We start from the raw sequence: 18,050 nt of genomic DNA on the forward strand, positions 1-18,050 counted from the left end.
TTATCCGTAGTGCCTTTATCAAAGGTTTCTATTTATTCATTCATTTATTCATCTATTATATATTCTTCATCATGGGCGCAAGCCCCCAAACCCCCTTTTGCTCGCTGCGCTCGAGTTCAGCATTTTAGTATTTGGGGATTGGAGAAAGGGATAAAGTTGTATGTTTATTTACTTTGTGGATTTATTGATTCATTACTAGATACCGCTGACTCGATCAACCTACCTAGGTATATAATTTTCCACTAATACTAATACTAGCCTCAATCTTCAACCACTCCAGCCTACGAATTCGCCCTGCCTAACCCCTCCTTGTACCTCTTCAAACACCTCTCCCTACTAACCTTATGCTCCACAATCCTCTCTGGATATCCCATTTTCTTCGCCGTCTTCGCCGCCTCTTTATCTCCATACGGTTCGTGAATCGCTTTTCCCTTCACCCCCCTCAACTCCTCTACCCATTTGCGAATATACTCGCCCTCTGCATCAAATTTCTCACTCTGCAGCAGGGGATTAAAGATTCGAAAATACGGCTGCGGATCCACCCCCGTGCTAGCGCAGAATCCCCATCCTCCATTATTACTGGCAAAATCCCCATCAACAAGATGTTCCATGAAATATCTCTCGCCCATTCTCCAATCGAGGAGAAGGTGTTTGGCGAGAAAAGAACCCACAATCATCCGGCTGCGATTATGCATGTAGCCGCAATGATTCAGTTGGCGCATTGCGGCGTCGACGATCGGATATCCGGTTTTGCCTTCCGTCCAGGCTTTGAAGTGGGAGGCGTTGTATTCCCATTCGATGTTTGTGTATTCGGGTTTGAAGGGTTTGTTCATGCAGACGAATGGCCAGTGGACTAAGACGTGTTTGTAGAAATCTCTCCAAGCTACTTCGGAGATCCAGGTTTGGATTCCTTGGTACCCGGCATTTAGTTTCTTGGTATTGTTGTGATCGCGCGCGGTGCGGATGGCGGTTCGGGAAGATAGTGTGCCGGATGCGAAATGTACTGAGAGGGAAGAGGTAGAGTTTAGGGAGGGAAAGTTTCGATGGTCTCCATATTTATTTATCTTTTCATGCGCGAATTTTGAGAGTCGTTCGTGGGCTGCATGTTCGCCTGCTGGCCACATGGATCGAAATCGTTCCTTTTCTTCCGCTGTCAAAGCTTTATTCTTTGGTGCATCTGGGATTTCCGTTTCGAATAATTTTGCGAAAGTTTTGCGCGCACTGGAAGGATTTTTTTCCGGGGCGTCGAAAAGCTCGAGAAGATCCGAGTTCTCATGAACATGCGCCACCCATGCTTTAAACCAAGGAGAATAAACTGCATATTGCTTTCCCTGTCCACTCTTTAAATCTCCCGGACGAACCACACATGTATCATGTATCACATCCATACAGATGCTCTTTTCCACACAAGCTCTCACCATCCTAGCTTCTCGTCTCAGCTCATCGACTTCATATTCCATATTCGCATAGAGATGTGAACATCCCCATTCCTCCAATAGTTCTAGAATCCTCCCCTCGACCCTCTTTCTCTTTTCAATCGTCTCAACATAAAGCGGAATATCCAATTTCGCCAAATCCTTCTTCAAAATCTCCAAAGTTCTCAAAATAAAATCCACTCGAACCGGAGCCGTTAAATGCGCCTCAAAGTCCTCAGGACTAACAATATACATTGTCACAAGAGGAACCCCCAACTTTTTTGCCTTTTGACTCGCCATCCACAATGCCGTATTATCCTTCGTCCTCAAATCACACTTAAACCAATGAACCACACATTCCCCTCCTTTATCGATTCCCTTCCTCTCCTTTTCCGTCTCTCCAAGCGCAGAGTGTAGAGCCTCAATTGGTCTCTCCAATTCATTATTATTATATGCGATGGCGCGCGGATTACACATTTCATGGGGATAATATTTCCTCAGAACAATGCCATTTTCTTCGGCTTCTTTTGCGCTGTGATGCGGTTGTCGGAGCTCAGATAAATCGTGGTCATCGTCGCTGACTTTTGCTTTCTTCTTGGAGCCATTGAGATGGGAGATGGGTTCGGGAGTGGAACTAGCTTTACGTTTTGCGGATGCAGCTGCGGTTGCTTTTCGTGTGGACATATTGAGGATTTGAGAGGTAGATATGCAGTTTCGATGCAGTATTCGTTGTTTTGCGAGGAATTGAGGGACGGGGAAATTATTCCGTTGTGAGATGGTTAACCTTGATGGCAATTGCTTTAAAGAGATGTTTCTCGTGGAAATAAAAAACATCAAGTTTTCCTTGGTTTTTTCAAAGTCGCCACCAATGTGTATATGTATATATATTTATCAATTCAACACAATAAAGAAAGAAAAATGGATTTTTACGAACACGAGGTTCAACGCGACCAGCGCGTACTTTTTCGATCCAAGATCCAAGACGTCACTATGCTGTCAATCGGGAGACAAAGGCTTGGCAACATTAAGTAGATAAGCGATTGATTATCTTTAGCTAGCGTCGATCTAAATGCAGGGGAAGAGTTCGGTATTTGATAGAGAACGACTTTTTGTCTTACCTTACGGTATCTATATGCGTATTGAGCAATATTATATCCTAATTCTTATTTAGGTATGCATCACATAAATCTAGGTACGTATATATCACATAAACATCAGACTAACATCAGACTAACGTCAGATTTATCTTTTGATTTTACGAATATATATATATATATGTATGTATATATTGTGCCTTATTGCCGTTAGTCCTTTTGGAGAAGAATAAAGAATCTACCTATGTATATATATATCTATAGAATCAATATTCTCTGGATCTCAACCGGATTACATACAGTGTTGATAAGCTGAATGAGTATATCATCAGATGTAGTGAGAATAAGGAATCACTACACTGTAATCTGAGGGGTGCTGGATGGTGGAGGGAAGTAGAGGAGACATATATTTTCCAGCTCACGCCATCTAAAATCCACGGTTAATCTATAAATTTATTCCAAAGGTTCAATTTCTGTCTAGGTCTCTATATATATAAATACTACGCAAATATCTACACCTCATCCCCTATCCCAAATTTCCTTACTGTCTGTCTCCTTCCTCGTCATCATACACATGGCCTGTGCAACATGACCTCGATTCTCCTATACAGACTCATCTAATCGCCTACAAATCTTCAGTTCTCAAACAAGAAATGAGAATCTATCACATCAACTCGTGAAGCGTAAAGCCTCAATACAAAATCTCAGTCTCCCTCCATATACATAAACCTTAATCTCGACTCTTATTCCTCAATGCTTCCAGCCTATATCTCTACACATGGGACCTCATTCCATATAGTTGCCAACAAATCCATTGCTTCCTCGCTTTACATTTATCATTCAACATCCATCAATCAAAGCTACACAGCGTCCCCAACCTGTGTATTCGCTTTGCTAGTCCGCTATATAACCTCCCAAAAGCTCGAGGATTCAACATATATGAGTGTAAGAGAAGTTAATGTTTACTCCTCTACTTACTCATCTACTTACTCATCTACTTACTCGTCCACTCCTCTACCTAGAATCTTCATCCCTATTACATAGCAAAGAAACCCCTACAACAATATGACATTCGAAATCCGCAAAGTCTATCGCACACTCCGAGATCTAATCTTGTTGCACTTCCTCCTCTGTTAGACTTCCAGATACCTTATTTCTGTTCTTCAAAACTCAAGCCCGTGGATCATCGACATATAGAGATATACAAACCAAATTGTATATTCATAGGTATATTTGTGAACGTGGGGAATCTCCATCTCAGAGGTTCAAGACACAGACGGTATCTCCTTGTCTATTCTCGTGCAGTATATATAGGATGTATTGATCATGTCCCTTCGATAAGTGTACCAAGTGTGTTTTAAGGGCAAGAAACCCTCAATTTTCGAATGTCACTATATAACCTGTAGAAGAGCACAGCCAACTCTCAATGATGCATCAGACACAAAAAGATTGTTCATTCCCATCTCGATCCAAAGACGGCGAGAGAATGTATTATTGAACATGTTGATTCGCAAAATTATAAGTAAAGTGTCAAGTACAGATTTTAATTTCTATCTCCCAGTGCACCCCTCCTTCCACACGCGGTATTTCCAAATCTCTCATCGCGGGAAAAATTCTCATTCCTCTGCACAAATATCTCCCTCCCCATTCTGTTCTCTCTCATCACAAGTATACCATCGAACATATCACTGAGAGTTCAGCGAGGTATGAAACGGTTAAAATTGGCATTTCAGAAGCAAAAGCCGCATTACAAACGATTTTCTATATTTATTTCGGCTGCGTATTGTAAAAAGCATCATTTGATGATATATTCCACAAACCGAACAACCAAATAGACGAGTCCGTACCAAAAGTTTGACTGTTTCTTTTTGGCGACAGTAAGATTCAGGAACTCGAATATTGAGTGAAAACCTAGTGCCAATATTTTTCGGCAGTGCATTCTAAGGGTACTATGTTCTCCTATCTCGCACATGTAGAGATGGAAGGGAAAATGAGCAGATAATGTAGAATGTATTAAACCTCGAATGTCTATGTATGCTGGGTAAGCAGATAATGCAATCAAATGTGCAAGGCATGATTAAAAGATTCAATATCAAGACATTTATGATATCATCCAAGGAAAAGCGACGGATTCAATGGTCATTGAGAGGCACCTCAATTAGTAATTGGGGTCAAATTGTCAGATATGATAATCATACATATTAGCAATGCTTCCACAAGAACCAAACCCTCTCCAAATTAATTATGACAACTTTTGTAGATAGCTTCAATCCCAATCAGAAGACACTCGTCATTCTATTGCGTCAAGAATCGTGATAAAAGAGGCCTCCAGATAATATCCCCTCTGAAAAATGTCAGACCCGTATCTGTGCTCCAACGAGATGCTCTAACGTCACAGCTCATCAGAAGGCCAGTATAAATATCATTCTCCGGCTTGTCCTGCTAAATGGGTTAATGAAAACCATCAAAAAAGCAATCTGACTCCTCGAACAGATATATCACTTGGAAGTGTGGTCCGAGAAGTTTCGAAAAGCCGGTATGGAACGTGAAAGGTGCTACATGTTAAAAGAAATATCCGGTCCACACACTATCATTATCACCATCACCAAAAAAGAAAATAGATTTGTTGGATGTGGAATGTATCGTCGATTCGTAATCACAGATGTGAAGTGACTATTTCAGCATATGATGGCCATAAAGCTCATTCTTCCTTCACTTGATGTACGTCCTCTATTTCTTCAATCCCCATCCTTCCCAGGTATCCCAGCCAGAAAAATTGCCCAAATCTATTCAAACCAATCAGTCCCGAATTTAAACAATTGTAATATCGAAATCGTATCGAATCGAGGGAAATCCTACCGAAAGAACCGAATAGTGCGAATTTATCTTTGGGATTGACCACTCCAGACGCTCTTCAACAAACCATCACGTTGAGCCAATCTGTTCAAAGAATCATCGGACTCTCCCATAGCTCTGATGAAACCGCAAAGAGCGTAAACTTGGTTCTCGCCGGTAGCGCGTCCGTTCTCGTCAACCTTTGCGATGGAGATTTGGACGGATCCGTGGTCCTTGGCCTTGATGATACGGTTGGTGGCGCTGCACTTACGTGGAACGTAACTGTATGAAGAATTAAACATTAGAATCCATTTTCAAGACCTTCCAACGCAACAATTGTGAGCGCATATCGAAAATTGGTAAAAACGTACAGATCAACGAGTTCTCCCTTGTCGTTTTCCATTTTTGCGACTTGTTGGTTGGTGAGAAGAAGAAAGGTTTAGGGATTTCTTAAATTGGCGTTGATGTCGTCGAGGTTGAATGAAATTGGAATTCGATCGTGGGGCTTGGAAAATGAGGGTTTATGGTAAGCGAGAGATTTTTTGACTTGGAGCCATATATTCAAGGCTGTTGTGGCTGATGTGATGTGGCTCATTGATTGCAGGCTTGGATCGTCGAACATGTGACTTGGCGCACTTTTCGAGTCAGGTTTCAAACTAGTGGCGTGAATTGCTTATTCGTATTCGTAAACAAAGATCGAGATTCTGTAGAGTGAAGATTGCGCCCACCAACAATTATCAATATAGTATGAATTGAAGGATCGGTGCACTTCTTCGAAGGTTCACATTATATTCATATGAAAGTTTCCATTAGCTGTGTTGCGCTTTCTGCTTTCAGGGCACCGTGCCTGGCGCAAATTCCCTTCATGTAACAGTATCAATATGGCTACTACAGATGTCTTCATTATTTCCTCTTCGCCGCCGCGACAATCGGTATCTTACAGTGAATCTTCACCACCTTTACCTTCTTTGGATGAAATGATTAAGCAAAAGAAAGCGCCCAACCTTCAAAGAGGTAGTGGTGCTGCATCTATTCCCTTAGACGCGACAGCCACTTTCACGAGCGCGTCAGCTTTATTACGAAGAGGTTCCTCTGGATCTTTGCAAGGATTTGATACCGCTCGATCATTAGCGACGACCACGGAACATGATGAAAATGAACAAAAGAAGACTGCGAAACCTAAAGCCCCACGAAACCCCACTGCGAAGAAGGAAGATGGGTCAATTGAGAAAGTGACAAAGGCACCCCGCAAGACTACAAAGAAGAAGGATGAGAATATAGCAGAGGAAGTCGTAGAAGGAATTGTGAGACAGGGAGAAGAGGGTACGAAGACAATGCCGGAAAAGAAACCGCGAAAGTCTAGAGCTAAGAAAGCGGATGATCTTGGAAGAGACGGAGAGAATGAGGGTATTACGGGTGCAATTGTGCCAGACGCTCCAAAGGCGGCAGTGGAGAAGAAAGCGCGCAAACCGAGAGCTAAGAAAGCTGATAATGTTACCGGTGAGGGGGTGAAGGAGAAAGCTCCGCGTAAGCCCAGGGCGAAGAAACCCGATGTTGAAGCTGGAAGTGAATCCGTGCCAAAAGAGAAAGCAGTAAGGAAGCCGCGAGCTAAGAAATCGGACGGGGACACAACTGCACAACCTAAGATGCCTAAGGGTAGAGTGACTAAAACCGCCAATGCCTCAAATCCGGACAAGGCCGAAACTCCCAAAGCTGATAAAGTCAGCAAGCATTTTGCATCTAATCCTGTCGTCAAAGACATACTTGCAGAGGAAGGATTCGGTTTAGCTGAAGCGGTCAAGAGAAGAAAGAATTGGACTCCACCGAAACCGAATCAAGTTCTAGTTGACTATGACGATAGTCCAGAAGCTGGCGGCTCGAGCTCCAATCAAGGATTTACAGAACTATTGGGAAGTTTTGGTTTCAGCAGTAGTGAGGCAAATTCTATTGAGAAGCGGATATCCTCAGGTGTATCTAATGGAGCTGCTGCAACAAGGAAACGGAAACTAATCGAGATGGTTAATACCAATATTCCTACAGTGACTGGTACAAGAGCTGCAAAGGAAAAGGCTGTGAAGAAAAAGGCCAGAACTCTCACGGACCTTGCAACTTCTGCTTATGCAACAACAGAAGAAGATGATACCATTAACAATGCTCCTGCGCCATTGCTTCAATACTTCCCGAATGCAGCCTCTGGAGAACTCACAGGTGATGGCTTCAAGATGCCCACCAAACCAAGGTCAAAGAGTCCAGTAAAAGGATTACCGAAATCAAAAAAGGGCTCCGCAGAAGAACCAATCCTTCTCTCCCCAGAATCTGCGCTTAAGCAAGTTGGTAACCAAGATTTTGTATTTGGAACTTCAAGTCAATTAGCAAGAGAGGATTCACCTTCATTATTACGCGACCTGCATGATGCTATGCAAGCATCGAATGAATTAGATGATTACGACGATCCTTTTATTTCGCCGCCTACGAAGATAGTCGAAAGAGCGAAGGCTGTAATAGCTGCGAAGCGAAACCTTTGGTCCATTGCAGCGCGTGATGATCACGGGGATTTAATGGATATCGAGACGGTGGACTTGGCACACACGCCTGTTGCAAAGCCGGACAGAATAATACTTTCTCAAAAACCTTCATCGTCATGGATAACTCCTGCCAAGAACGAGTGGTTCGATATTGATGAAATTGAAGATAACCGACCACCTTCCACTCAAGTTCCAGTGAGACAAATGGGGCCGATTGAGATGGCCATCAATTTTGAACTGTCGAACAGCCCTCTTCAACCTAAGAATTCTTCCAGGGATGTCTCTACTTCTTCTCCACGAAAGAAAAATACCAAAGCTTCCGTCACCAAAAGTACTCCTAAAAAAACTACAGCCCCTAAGATGCCTGACTATGAATCTTTTACTACGCCACAACTATCCAGGGAAATTCAGAAATATAAGTTCAAACAAATCAAAAGTCGTAAAAAGATGATTGATTTATTGGTTCAGTGTTTTGAGAGTCAGAACCGTCCGGCCTTGGGTGTCCTGCAGGGTAACATACCAATCACGTCTCAAGGGCCATCGGAAATTTCTAAAGATGTAGCCAGTTCATCCACACAACTCGAACCTAGTATTTCTTCTTCTCAGAGAGGTCGTGGAAGGTCGAACAAAGATACTACTACTACCAAGTCGAAGGCGAAGTCAAAAATTACAGATTCAGTAGCAATTTTGGAAATAGACAGTGATACCCCTCTCTCCGAGCTTCGCACACCCAAAAAGTCGAAGAAGGGAAAACAACCCATGGAAGATGTCTCCGATTCTGATCACCCTATGACACCTTCACCGCCACGAAGATCTCCATCTCAAATTCGGAAAGCTTCCAAAGCTCTAAAATTATCTCCTGCTAAAAATGATCAAGATGATGAGGCTCAACAAGCACAACTTTTCACTCATATTTATACTGCAGTTACCAGTGCCCCACCATCACAAGATCTCTCAAATCCAAGCTGGCATGAAAAAATACTACTTTACGATCCTATTGTATTGGAAGATTTAGCATCATGGCTGAATACAGGAGCATTGGGTAAAGTCGGTTGGGATGGGGAGGTGGCTCCGAAAGAGGTCAAGAAATGGTGTGAAAGTAAGAGCATTTGTTGTTTATGGAAGGAAAATCAGGGGGGTGGGGCGAGGAGTAGATATTGATTATGGGTATGAAGTTCTTGTTGTGGCATGTCTTTTGCTGTTTAATGTTTAGATACCCTGTTTTGTATACATATCGTTATGAGCTCATGAATTTGCTGGATATGCAAGTGCGCTCGTCTACTTTGATGATGAATAAAGAAAACATAATATTTTATCATCTCATTTCACCTTTCGGGGGTGCTCATGTGTCTTTCGAACATTGATGGATTTAGTAGTATCGACATATTCGGTATTTCAAGTCGGTGGAAGAATAGCAAGGTCTCAGAAAAGAATCAGAATAGCTTTCAGCGTTGCGGTTAAATTCGAACTTTGCTAGCGCCAAAAGTTTATAATGTAGTCCAAACATCTCAGGGGGAGAACCTGGGGTTTCGCAAAACCCCTTCGCCTGAAGAACCCTTGTCCAAACAGGAGCTTATTGTGAATCTCACACATCAACTGTCTCTAAAAATCTTGCCAGTGTAACATTCTATTTCTATTTCACCCTGACTCTTAATTTCATCGCCAAGGTGATGCGAGCGGTTTTCTATGAGATAATTTCGACGGATACATTTCATGCTCGCTTGGCCCAAGCAGTCCGATGTCTCGGGTGAATCTGCCTTGATAGTTCGTCTGATAGTTTTCGTCTGTTGGTGAAATGAGATGAATTGACGTGATAATGCAATGATTTTATTATAAGTTCACTTCATTCTTTCACTGTGTTTTCCATTTTCTCATTGCGTTTCCATCTCACTTATTGTTCTATTCTTACTATTCTTACATTCTTTTCAGCTGTGCTGTAGATTGTTTCGTTTCTAAATTCTATTCATTCAGTCTTTACATATATATCGATATCTATATACATAAAATTACTTCGAGGCCAGCCTTCAATCTTCAATAAATACTAAAAATGCAATTTTCGAACCTCGCAATTCTCTTCTCGCTCTCGGTAGCAACTCTCGCGGCACCAATCGAGACAGCCAAACGTGCTACCACAAAAGTCACAAGTGCTAGTGTTCTTACTTCGGGAGACTATAGTACCTTCCAAGTTTCTGACGGAGTAGCCGGAGATGCTCTGGCGGAAGTCAATGCCAAATTTCCTGTACGCACTCTCTCTACCATCCTCTCATGGTATTTCCCATCTTCAAAAATCCCAATTCCTAACAAACCCCTAGATCGACACCTCAAACTTCGCCGGTGTCTCCGCTGCTGATCTAGCTATAATAACTAAAGCTGCTCAAGTTTCCGAAGATGCTGAAGTAGGTACTGGTGGTTTCAACGATGCTATTGATGCTGCAGGTGGAACGAGTTCTACCGCTGGTGCTGCGTTGCAGGTTGGAAAAATTAAGAACAAGGTTTTGAAATTACAGACAGATGTTTTAAGGATTCAGATACAGACTGCACAGGGAAATGCTGGGAGTGAGTTGCTCCCTTTCCGTGTCTTCTGGGGTAGAGGATAGGGTTGAGAATGACGCTAATGAAGAATTAGGCGCGACTGAACTTGCAACACAGCAAAAGAAGTTGGCGACGAATGTTGCGTTGGATGTTGCGCAAGCGGGGAAGACTAGCAAGAGTATTAGTTTCTCGGGGACAGATTAGGGTTAAGTTGTGTGAAGGGTAATAATGGAAACGCAAATACGCATTGAATAGGTGTGGGATACGACTAGAAAGAAGAATAAAAATCAATAATATTGAAGCACTGAATCATTCATGTTGGCTCCCAAGCATAAAAAGACATTCCCGAGTCACTCAAACCTTGCATGACTTTTGATTATTTTCAAAGCCTAGACCAATCATGAGTGAAGACCGTCAGGGTGACTTCGAATACACGTGATATCCCATTGAGATGCATCGATTTCAAATTTGGTTCAAAAGATAAACACTAAACACACCTCGATAGACGACCAAACTCAATGAGTGCCGTCTTGCATACATCCACTGAAGACTCATTTGTCCACATCTTTACGGTGCGCTTTTACGGGGTACCGGTGCACCACAACTCTCCGCGTTCTATGGAAATGATGACTTGGCCACACACAGTTGGTTGACAGGGTGGTGATCTTACTGAGCCAAGGCACTTTGGCCGACTTTTATCTCTTACTTTAGATTCATCGAACTTTGAGGCCTCCCCGAGGCAATCGTCGGCTTGATTCTGAAGTCGACGACTCTGCAGTGGCTGCCGGGAAAGTTCGTCTACATCACCATCATACTTGTTACCGTATCGCTAATATAATCTTAGGGCTCTCAGTGAATTGACCGTCAATGTCGTCACTGCACATGCTTCTATGGTAAATGTAGAAGCTGCGGCCGAGAAAAGTGTTTTCAAGTCGAAGGTTCACAGCGTAAGTATGCTTCCACATCTTTTCATGCTATCCATCAGTTTGAACTGGTAAGTTGAACATGAGGTTTCAATGTGTGAAACCCACTCTCAATATTCAAAATGGTTTTGCTATTTTTGTAATATCCGTGTGTTTTAGTGGTGACAGTTCGCCATAATCTTTTTGGCTTGATCAACCACTCTGCCAAAAGCCATCTTCATACTATTTTACGATGTCTTCTCTTCAATGTCTCTCTATGTGAATATTCTAGTTTAGATTCATATCCCCATTGGTGGCCTCAGTTACTCTCTGTGCACCCGCGCAGCAATGATTTTTGATTATTACTCTAAGCAAGGCGACATGGCTACAGCTGGAGCTATTTGGGTTGGGGTATCTGTGTTGTTTATGTTGTCGATGCGGTATCCAATAAAGTAGGATATGGATGAATGATGACATTTCCAACCGCACGTTCTATCCATCATAGATAGGGTGGTCCAGTAAATGGAATTGTAACTTCTGAAATCCAAATCATACCATGTAATCTGCACTTGAAATACTTATCATCATGCATCATGTTTACTGTAACAATATTGCAGTCTAGCCTTCATGCGCCCAAGGACTTTGAAATTCCGCACCATGCTTGTAAAGACTACGTTACCCCTCAGACTTCTGCACCATCATTATAATCATATCATTTGCGGATACACAACGAGCCACAGTCCATGGTGAAACAAATTAATTATCAAAAAGTAATATCTAATCTATCATCTCATATCGAATCTATAATTCAGAGAATAGCACAGAAGAAGCAACTAGGACAACCTCTAATCAGCAGTTCCACTCTTACCACTTGCATTTCTGCTCGCGGTCTCCTTCTCCACAAACTTCAGTGGTCTGTATACTGGATCCCACATTTGTTCTCTAATCCACTCTTCTAAATCTTCATCTTCTGTTGGAATACCCTTCTCCTGTGCCAGACCTTCCTCTACCGAAGTTTTGATTACCTCTTTAGCAATACGTACGCTGATCTCGCGAACATCGGCAACATCAGGTAGCAGTCCCTTATCCGGGTTCTTCAATGCCGGACTCTGAGCAGCTAGCGCTTTAACGGCTGAGACTAGCATTTTATCACTCAATAGCTTTGTGCGGGAGAGAACGCATCCGAGACCGATACCGGGGAAACAGGTCGAGTTATTACATTCTGCAACTTCGTATTCATGATCTTCGTATTTGACGGGTGGGAAAGGTGAGCCAGTGGCTATTAAAGCTTTGCCTTTGGTCCATTCGTTGATGTCTTTTGGATCTGCTTCATGGAGACGGGTAGGGTTGCTGAGGGGAAAGACGATGGGTCGGTCGACGTGGGAGGCCATTTCTTGAATGATTTCTTTGGTGAAGGATTTGGGTTTTGTGGAGGTACCGATCAAGACGTGTGGTTTGACTTCTTTGATGACTTGGAGAAGATCACCGTGGTCTTTGTCTTTCCAATCGGAATCTTCACGCGCGTATGGGATTTGTGCGTGGGTAAGCTTGTCACCGTGGGACTTTAGAAGCAGGCCGGGCTTATCGACACAGTAGATTTGTTTGGCGGCTTCTTCCTTGGACTTTCCACTATCTGCTGCAATGGCATCGCGAATTTGATCTGCAATTCCTGTTCCAGCGGTTCCGGAACCAAAGATCACAATTCGTGTGTCTTCGATCTTGACATTGCTCACGTGAAGACCGGCCATCATTGCTGCTAAGGTGACACATCCAGTTCCTTGGACATCATCATTGAAGCAAGCCATCTCGGGACGATATCGGTCGAGGATTCTTCGGGCTATAGACTTGTTAGTATCTTATGCTGCAGTAAAAGGTATCGTTCTTACCATTTGGAAGTCCGAAATCTTCAAAATGGATATATGCATTAGGATAAAGTTTTCTAGCATTTTGAACAAATTTGTCAACAAAATCGTCATATTCCTTGCCCCTCACTCTAGGCTTCTTCAAACCAAGGTATAGATCATCGTTGAGAAGTTTCTCATTATCGGTTCCGCAATCTAAGACAACTGGAAGTGTACGATTTGGGTGGATACCAGCGCAGAGTGTGGTGAGAACTAGCTTTGCAACTGAGATCAAGACACCACCGACTCCTTGATCTCCGATTCCGAGAATTTCTTCTCCGTCTATAAATTGTTAGTAATGTTGTAGCTAATTTGGCAGTACTTGACATACCGGTAACAACAATGTAGTCGATATCTTCTGGTCCACCCCATTGCGCTAAATCGTCATGAATTCGATCTGCATCATCAATATTCAGGAAACAACCATCAGGTCTTCTGAATATTCTAGAATAGTTCTCAATCGCCTCGCCTTCTGTTGGTGTATAGATAATGGAGAACATTTCCTTCATATGATCTTGGATCAACTGGGTTGAAGTTAGAGAACAGGTTCTCATGATCATGCCTTTCACACGTGATCGTTCAAACCCCTCGAGACATACATCCTCCGAAGGGAGCAGTCAGGTGTGAGACGGAGGTTATTGGAGAAAGATGAAGAACTTACTCTGTAGTATAGAACCTCATTCTGATCGGCCAACGAAGTCATGAAAGTATTCTTCGCCAAATCATCTGATCTTGAACTATACTGATCATAAGCCCTCTTAACTTGCTGATCCAGAGTCGAGACATTTGACGGCAATAATCCCGTCAACTTAAACTTTCTACGTTCATCTGCTGGGAAGCCTGCACCTTTGTTGAGGTAAGGTGTGTTTAGAAGTGCAGTGCCCGTTAGAGCACATTCTAGAGGACCACTGGTACTGAGAGGTAGATGTCCGAATTTGGGATGTTTTTCATTTGGCTTGGTGCGCTTGTGAACAGAGGAGATGTTTCTCTGAAGGGAAGGGTTATCGGAAGACATAATCGCTTGCCGTCTTGGAATCAATGAAGTGCTTCGGAGGTAGTTGGTATGTGGGGTTAATGTAAGATTGCTGTATTTGAGAGGATTCAGATTTCGTTTCAAGGCTTGAGCCATACAATTAATATAAAGGGCAAGATGGCGATTGAAGAATGGAGAACATATTAAGAATCATTAAATTCACTGGGCTATATGTATTATATGTAGAAGAGAAGTAGGTCTGTGACCTCAACACGTCGAACTTCCACATTATGATGATGTATTTCCGATGTTGCATTGTAGACAAAAGTTCTAATCTACGGGATGACGTTACTTGGCACAAGTTGGAACATTTGAAGTTGTGGATAAGGGAAAAAGTACCGAAGGGTTGGAAAGCTTGATTTCATATGGATTTGTTAGATAATATAGAGAATTAGTATGGTGCATACGATTTATACTTATCAAAAAGAATGGAGATTATTAAACGTACGTCCAATATAATGTAGTTGTGGTTGATATTTTTGGATTTCTCAATTAGCTCTCGGATTCACTTCGTAGCTATTCATTCCAGAACCCGGGCAATGTTTTTCGATTGTGCTTTGATGATTGGAGACGAGATGGTGTGTGAGCTATAAAGACAATACATCATTTACGCCGATTAGTTTTATGTTATCCCTCTTACTATTCTCGTCATTCTATAAAGTTACATTGAAGGAACTTGTTGTCTAGCGAAGTCGATATTATGCACTCCTGTGTTGAATCTTTACTATCAACAATCCCCCTCAGTCCTTGCATCAAAACAGATGAGAGTTCTTATCGTATTAGCTTTAATCACTTCTCAATCCCGCTACTGACTTTGCCTAATAGAGCATAAGCTTCAATGAATTAGATCCACCCCGCCGCTTCTTCCAATGATTGACCTTATGTCTTGGCAGGGCTCAGTGTGATCCAATCGCTGTGCACGGTCGGTTATAAAGGATTAAACATGTTTTACATCTGCGTATCTTTAGGATAACAGTGAGAAAGTTTGATTACTAGGTATCTGAAGCTATTCCCAAATCTTTGTTCATTAAAGACTACCTTAGCAGATGACTTCTCGGTAAAGGTTCCAGGGGCTCAACAGAATACATGTTGTGTAAGCCATGATGGAAACACCTATTCAACAAGCTCAAGAGTGATGTGCAAAACAAGCATTGTAGTCTCTCTCTTTGATCTTTGAAGGAATTGTAATCTCACATGCCATAAAGTTAGAAACTTCGAGAATGATCTTGATAATCCAGATTATAGAAATTTGCGACTGACTGTGTCCCGAGACGACATTGGCACAGTAGCAAGGCGGAAGGAAGGCATAGTCACTATACACTCGGGGAATCATGTCGTCTATGAGCATTCTGGTAGGCAATGTCAAACATTAATATTATTTGGTGGTAAGATGTAGGTACGCAAGGAGCCACACTCCTGTAGGGCTCTCATGAAGAGTAGGAGTATGGACTATGAAGGTCCTTTGATTAGTCTTGCAATATATCCTCTTGTGAAGGTATAATCCCGAAAGATCATACCTTATTTCAACCTCCATTCAATCTCGACACAAGACGCGAAGATATTGAAAGGCTCTTCAGAGAAGAGTCTCATCTATGAGTGCCAATGAAGGCTGAGTGATTGATCAAGGTATTGCTATTGTTTATGGCATTTGGAGCCGGATGAGAAAACGCTCTCTTTCACTCACTGCGCCTCGATCCTACACATTGACTTACCTTGGCCCGTAGTTAAAGAATGTACTCCTTCATGGCATGGCATGGCATCGAGTAGATATCAGACTTGGATGTGTGCACCCTCGAGACTTTGATGTTCCTCGTTGTCATTGAGATGAAATACGACGATACTTTCATGTTGAAGTTCAGATGTTCGGAGAGAAAAAAGTAAAATTTATTTTTGCGCACGAAAAGGTCCAAGCTCTGAAGTCTCACGTGACCATGGCACCAATCTCGGATTCGGAAAGGCCATTTGCCGAAACACGAAATCTATCAAACCAGCCAGCCGCCAGCTTCATCTTTTTGCAGCTTCTTGTAATCACCTATCTACTTAATACTAAGCCTTCCATTTTATCATTAATTCTCTTTTCAAAGACACTTCTCCTTTCAGTACACCTCTAATTCAATCAATACAATGGTTGGGAAAAAGAAGCGCGGCCATCCCGACATCGAGGAGTTACTGGCGCGCCCTTGGTGTTATTATTGTAAGTATCGCCACCATAGCCATCATCGCACAATCGCGATGCTAACAATTCTCCCTTCACAGGTGAACGCGATTTCGACGATTTGAAAATTCTCATTTCTCATCAAAAAGCCAAGCATTTCAAATGCGAACGATGTGGTCGACGATTGAACACTGCTGGAGGTATGCCATCTCTGGTCTGAACATATACCACCTAATTCAAGCTAACCGGCAATCCGCAGGACTCTCCGTTCATATGAATCAAGTGCATAAGGAAACTTTGGCAAGTGTCGACAACTCTCTTCCAAATAGGCAGGGTCTCGAGGTCGAAATCTTTGGTATGGAAGGTATTCCTGAGGATGTGGTTCAAGCACATAATCAGCGCATAATTACAGGTTTCTATCAAGCGGAGCAAGATCGTCGTGCTGCTACAGGAAATCCTGCTCCAGGAACTGCCAATGCTGGTGGTGGTCAATCCAAAAAACCAAAGGTGGAATCACCAGCAGATTTAAAGAAAAGGTTAGCAGAGCACAAAGCGCGGAAAGCTGAACAAGCAGCAAATGGTGGTAGTGGTGGAACTACACCATTAGATGCTGGCATTTCTAGTGCCGCAAGTCCTTTGACAACCACACAAAGTCCCGGTGCATTCGTAAGTTTTCTAAAGTCCTTCCAACGAATATCAATCCTGACTTCCATGAACAGAACAACTCTCCTTTCCCGACTCCCCAAAATTCTTATGGTGCTACACAAGGTGCGGGTTATGGATCATTTTCTCAAGAACCATACAGTCAACCTGCGACAGCTTACCAACAGCCATATAACCAACAGCCGCCTTTCTCCGGACCCCCTGGTCCAGCTTATCAACCTCAATACTCCCCTCCGCAATATCCACCTAATGCGTATCAACCACCACCATATGGCGCTGGCTCCCCTCCTCCAGGATCGTTTAACGGATATCAACCACCACCATCTCACACTCCACCTACACATGGTGGCCTTCCTAATCGACCCCCAAGTCTACCACCAGCGCCTGGTCTTCCCCAAAGACCATCATTTGGTGCACCGCCAATTCCGCCATACCAGATGCAACAAATGCATCAAAAGGGCGGTTGGAATGGTAATGGATGGAATGGACAAGATCAAAATTCAGCTACGTCATCAGCTTATCCTCATCCTCCAGGCCTTGGGGAACATTCGACTAACGCATCTACTGTTGATGACCTTGTTTCAGGTGCGGCCAGAGATGCCGATGATGACATTGACAAAATAATCAGAATGGCAGAGGCAGGTATTAAGCCTCCGAATAGGAATTCTGTCGATCTATCAAAAATCGAAACTCCAGAAGCCGTGGCTGCTCCTGAAAGTGTCGCTCAACCAGGGCCACAACCAGAAGCAAAGACCGAGGTCGCCGAGAAGAAGTCCAAGAAAGATAAGCCTATGAAAATGATATACTCAGATAATGAAGTGAGTCCGGAGGAGAAAATGGCCAAGATGCCCAGGTACGCATTTGTCCCAGATGGAAAGATTGAAACATCCCTTGAGGAATCTGTTGCTGCTGTTACTGTCAACAATTGATTATTGGAATGATTTCTCGAGATTATATCACAGAACTCGTCTCGGATTACTTTCAAAGCACGCATT

At 42.8% G+C, this 18,050-nt stretch overlaps 7 protein-coding genes across 7 annotated transcripts; 4 read left to right on the plus strand and 3 right to left on the minus strand.

The window, feature by feature from the left end:
* Window positions 1-281: 281 nt before the first annotated feature.
* Window positions 282-2,099, minus strand: Bfra_009132 (putative deoxyribodipyrimidine photo-lyase protein; the record flags this gene model as incomplete). Its single annotated transcript, XM_037339483.1, has 1 exon — window positions 282-2,099. The coding sequence occupies one exon, from the start codon at window positions 2,097-2,099 to the stop codon at window positions 282-284; it is 1,818 nt and encodes a 605-aa protein (XP_037191049.1).
* A 2,951-nt stretch (window positions 2,100-5,050) lies between these two features.
* Bfra_009133 (putative 40s ribosomal protein s21 protein) lies at window positions 5,051-5,781 on the minus strand. The gene is made up of 3 exons (XM_037339484.1): window positions 5,716-5,781; window positions 5,369-5,626; window positions 5,051-5,295 (listed from the first exon to the last, which is right to left on the minus strand). Exons 1-2 carry the CDS (start codon window positions 5,745-5,747, stop codon window positions 5,392-5,394), a joined length of 267 nt encoding a protein of 88 aa, XP_037191050.1. The 5' UTR covers window positions 5,748-5,781; the 3' UTR covers window positions 5,051-5,295; window positions 5,369-5,391.
* A 444-nt stretch (window positions 5,782-6,225) lies between these two features.
* Bfra_009134 (putative at hook domain-containing protein) lies at window positions 6,226-9,030 on the plus strand (the record flags this gene model as incomplete). The annotated part of the gene is made up of 1 exon (XM_037339485.1): window positions 6,226-9,030. One exon carries the CDS (start codon window positions 6,226-6,228, stop codon window positions 9,028-9,030), a length of 2,805 nt encoding a protein of 934 aa, XP_037191051.1.
* Window positions 9,031-9,916: 886 nt separating this feature from the next.
* Window positions 9,917-10,605, plus strand: Bfra_009135 (putative small secreted protein; the record flags this gene model as incomplete). Its single annotated transcript, XM_037339486.1, has 3 exons — window positions 9,917-10,108; window positions 10,182-10,425; window positions 10,496-10,605. The coding sequence occupies 3 exons, from the start codon at window positions 9,917-9,919 to the stop codon at window positions 10,603-10,605; spliced, it is 546 nt and encodes a 181-aa protein (XP_037191052.1).
* Window positions 10,606-10,919: 314 nt separating this feature from the next.
* Bfra_009136 (uncharacterized protein) lies at window positions 10,920-11,759 on the plus strand (the record flags this gene model as incomplete). The annotated part of the gene is made up of 4 exons (XM_037339487.1): window positions 10,920-11,049; window positions 11,130-11,193; window positions 11,246-11,348; window positions 11,601-11,759. 4 exons carry the CDS (start codon window positions 10,920-10,922, stop codon window positions 11,757-11,759), a joined length of 456 nt encoding a protein of 151 aa, XP_037191053.1.
* A 389-nt stretch (window positions 11,760-12,148) lies between these two features.
* On the minus strand, window positions 12,149-14,219 carry Bfra_009137 (putative malate protein; the record flags this gene model as incomplete). Its single annotated transcript, XM_037339488.1, has 4 exons — window positions 12,149-13,140; window positions 13,190-13,486; window positions 13,536-13,728; window positions 13,866-14,219. 4 exons carry the CDS (start codon window positions 14,217-14,219, stop codon window positions 12,149-12,151), a joined length of 1,836 nt encoding a protein of 611 aa, XP_037191054.1.
* Window positions 14,220-16,361: 2,142 nt separating this feature from the next.
* On the plus strand, window positions 16,362-17,984 carry Bfra_009138 (putative c2h2 finger domain-containing protein; the record flags this gene model as incomplete). Its single annotated transcript, XM_037339489.1, has 4 exons — window positions 16,362-16,431; window positions 16,494-16,592; window positions 16,652-17,058; window positions 17,112-17,984. The coding sequence occupies 4 exons, from the start codon at window positions 16,362-16,364 to the stop codon at window positions 17,982-17,984; spliced, it is 1,449 nt and encodes a 482-aa protein (XP_037191055.1).
* Window positions 17,985-18,050: the final 66 nt, after the last annotated feature.

This window comes from Botrytis fragariae (assembly GCF_013461495.1).
Source record: "Botrytis fragariae strain BVB16 chromosome Unknown tig00000101, whole genome shotgun sequence".
Lineage (NCBI taxonomy): Eukaryota > Fungi > Ascomycota > Leotiomycetes > Helotiales > Sclerotiniaceae > Botrytis > Botrytis fragariae.

Bases quoted from the DNA above. Each gene is read 5' to 3' on its own strand.
- Bfra_009133 (XM_037339484.1), bottom strand. From the start codon at position 5,747: ATGGAAAACGACAAGGGAGAACTCGTTGATCT. The intron at 5,627-5,715 runs GTACGTTTTTAC...TTCTTCATACAG, and splicing joins AAGGGAGAACTCGTTGATCT to TTACGTTCCACGTAAGTGCA.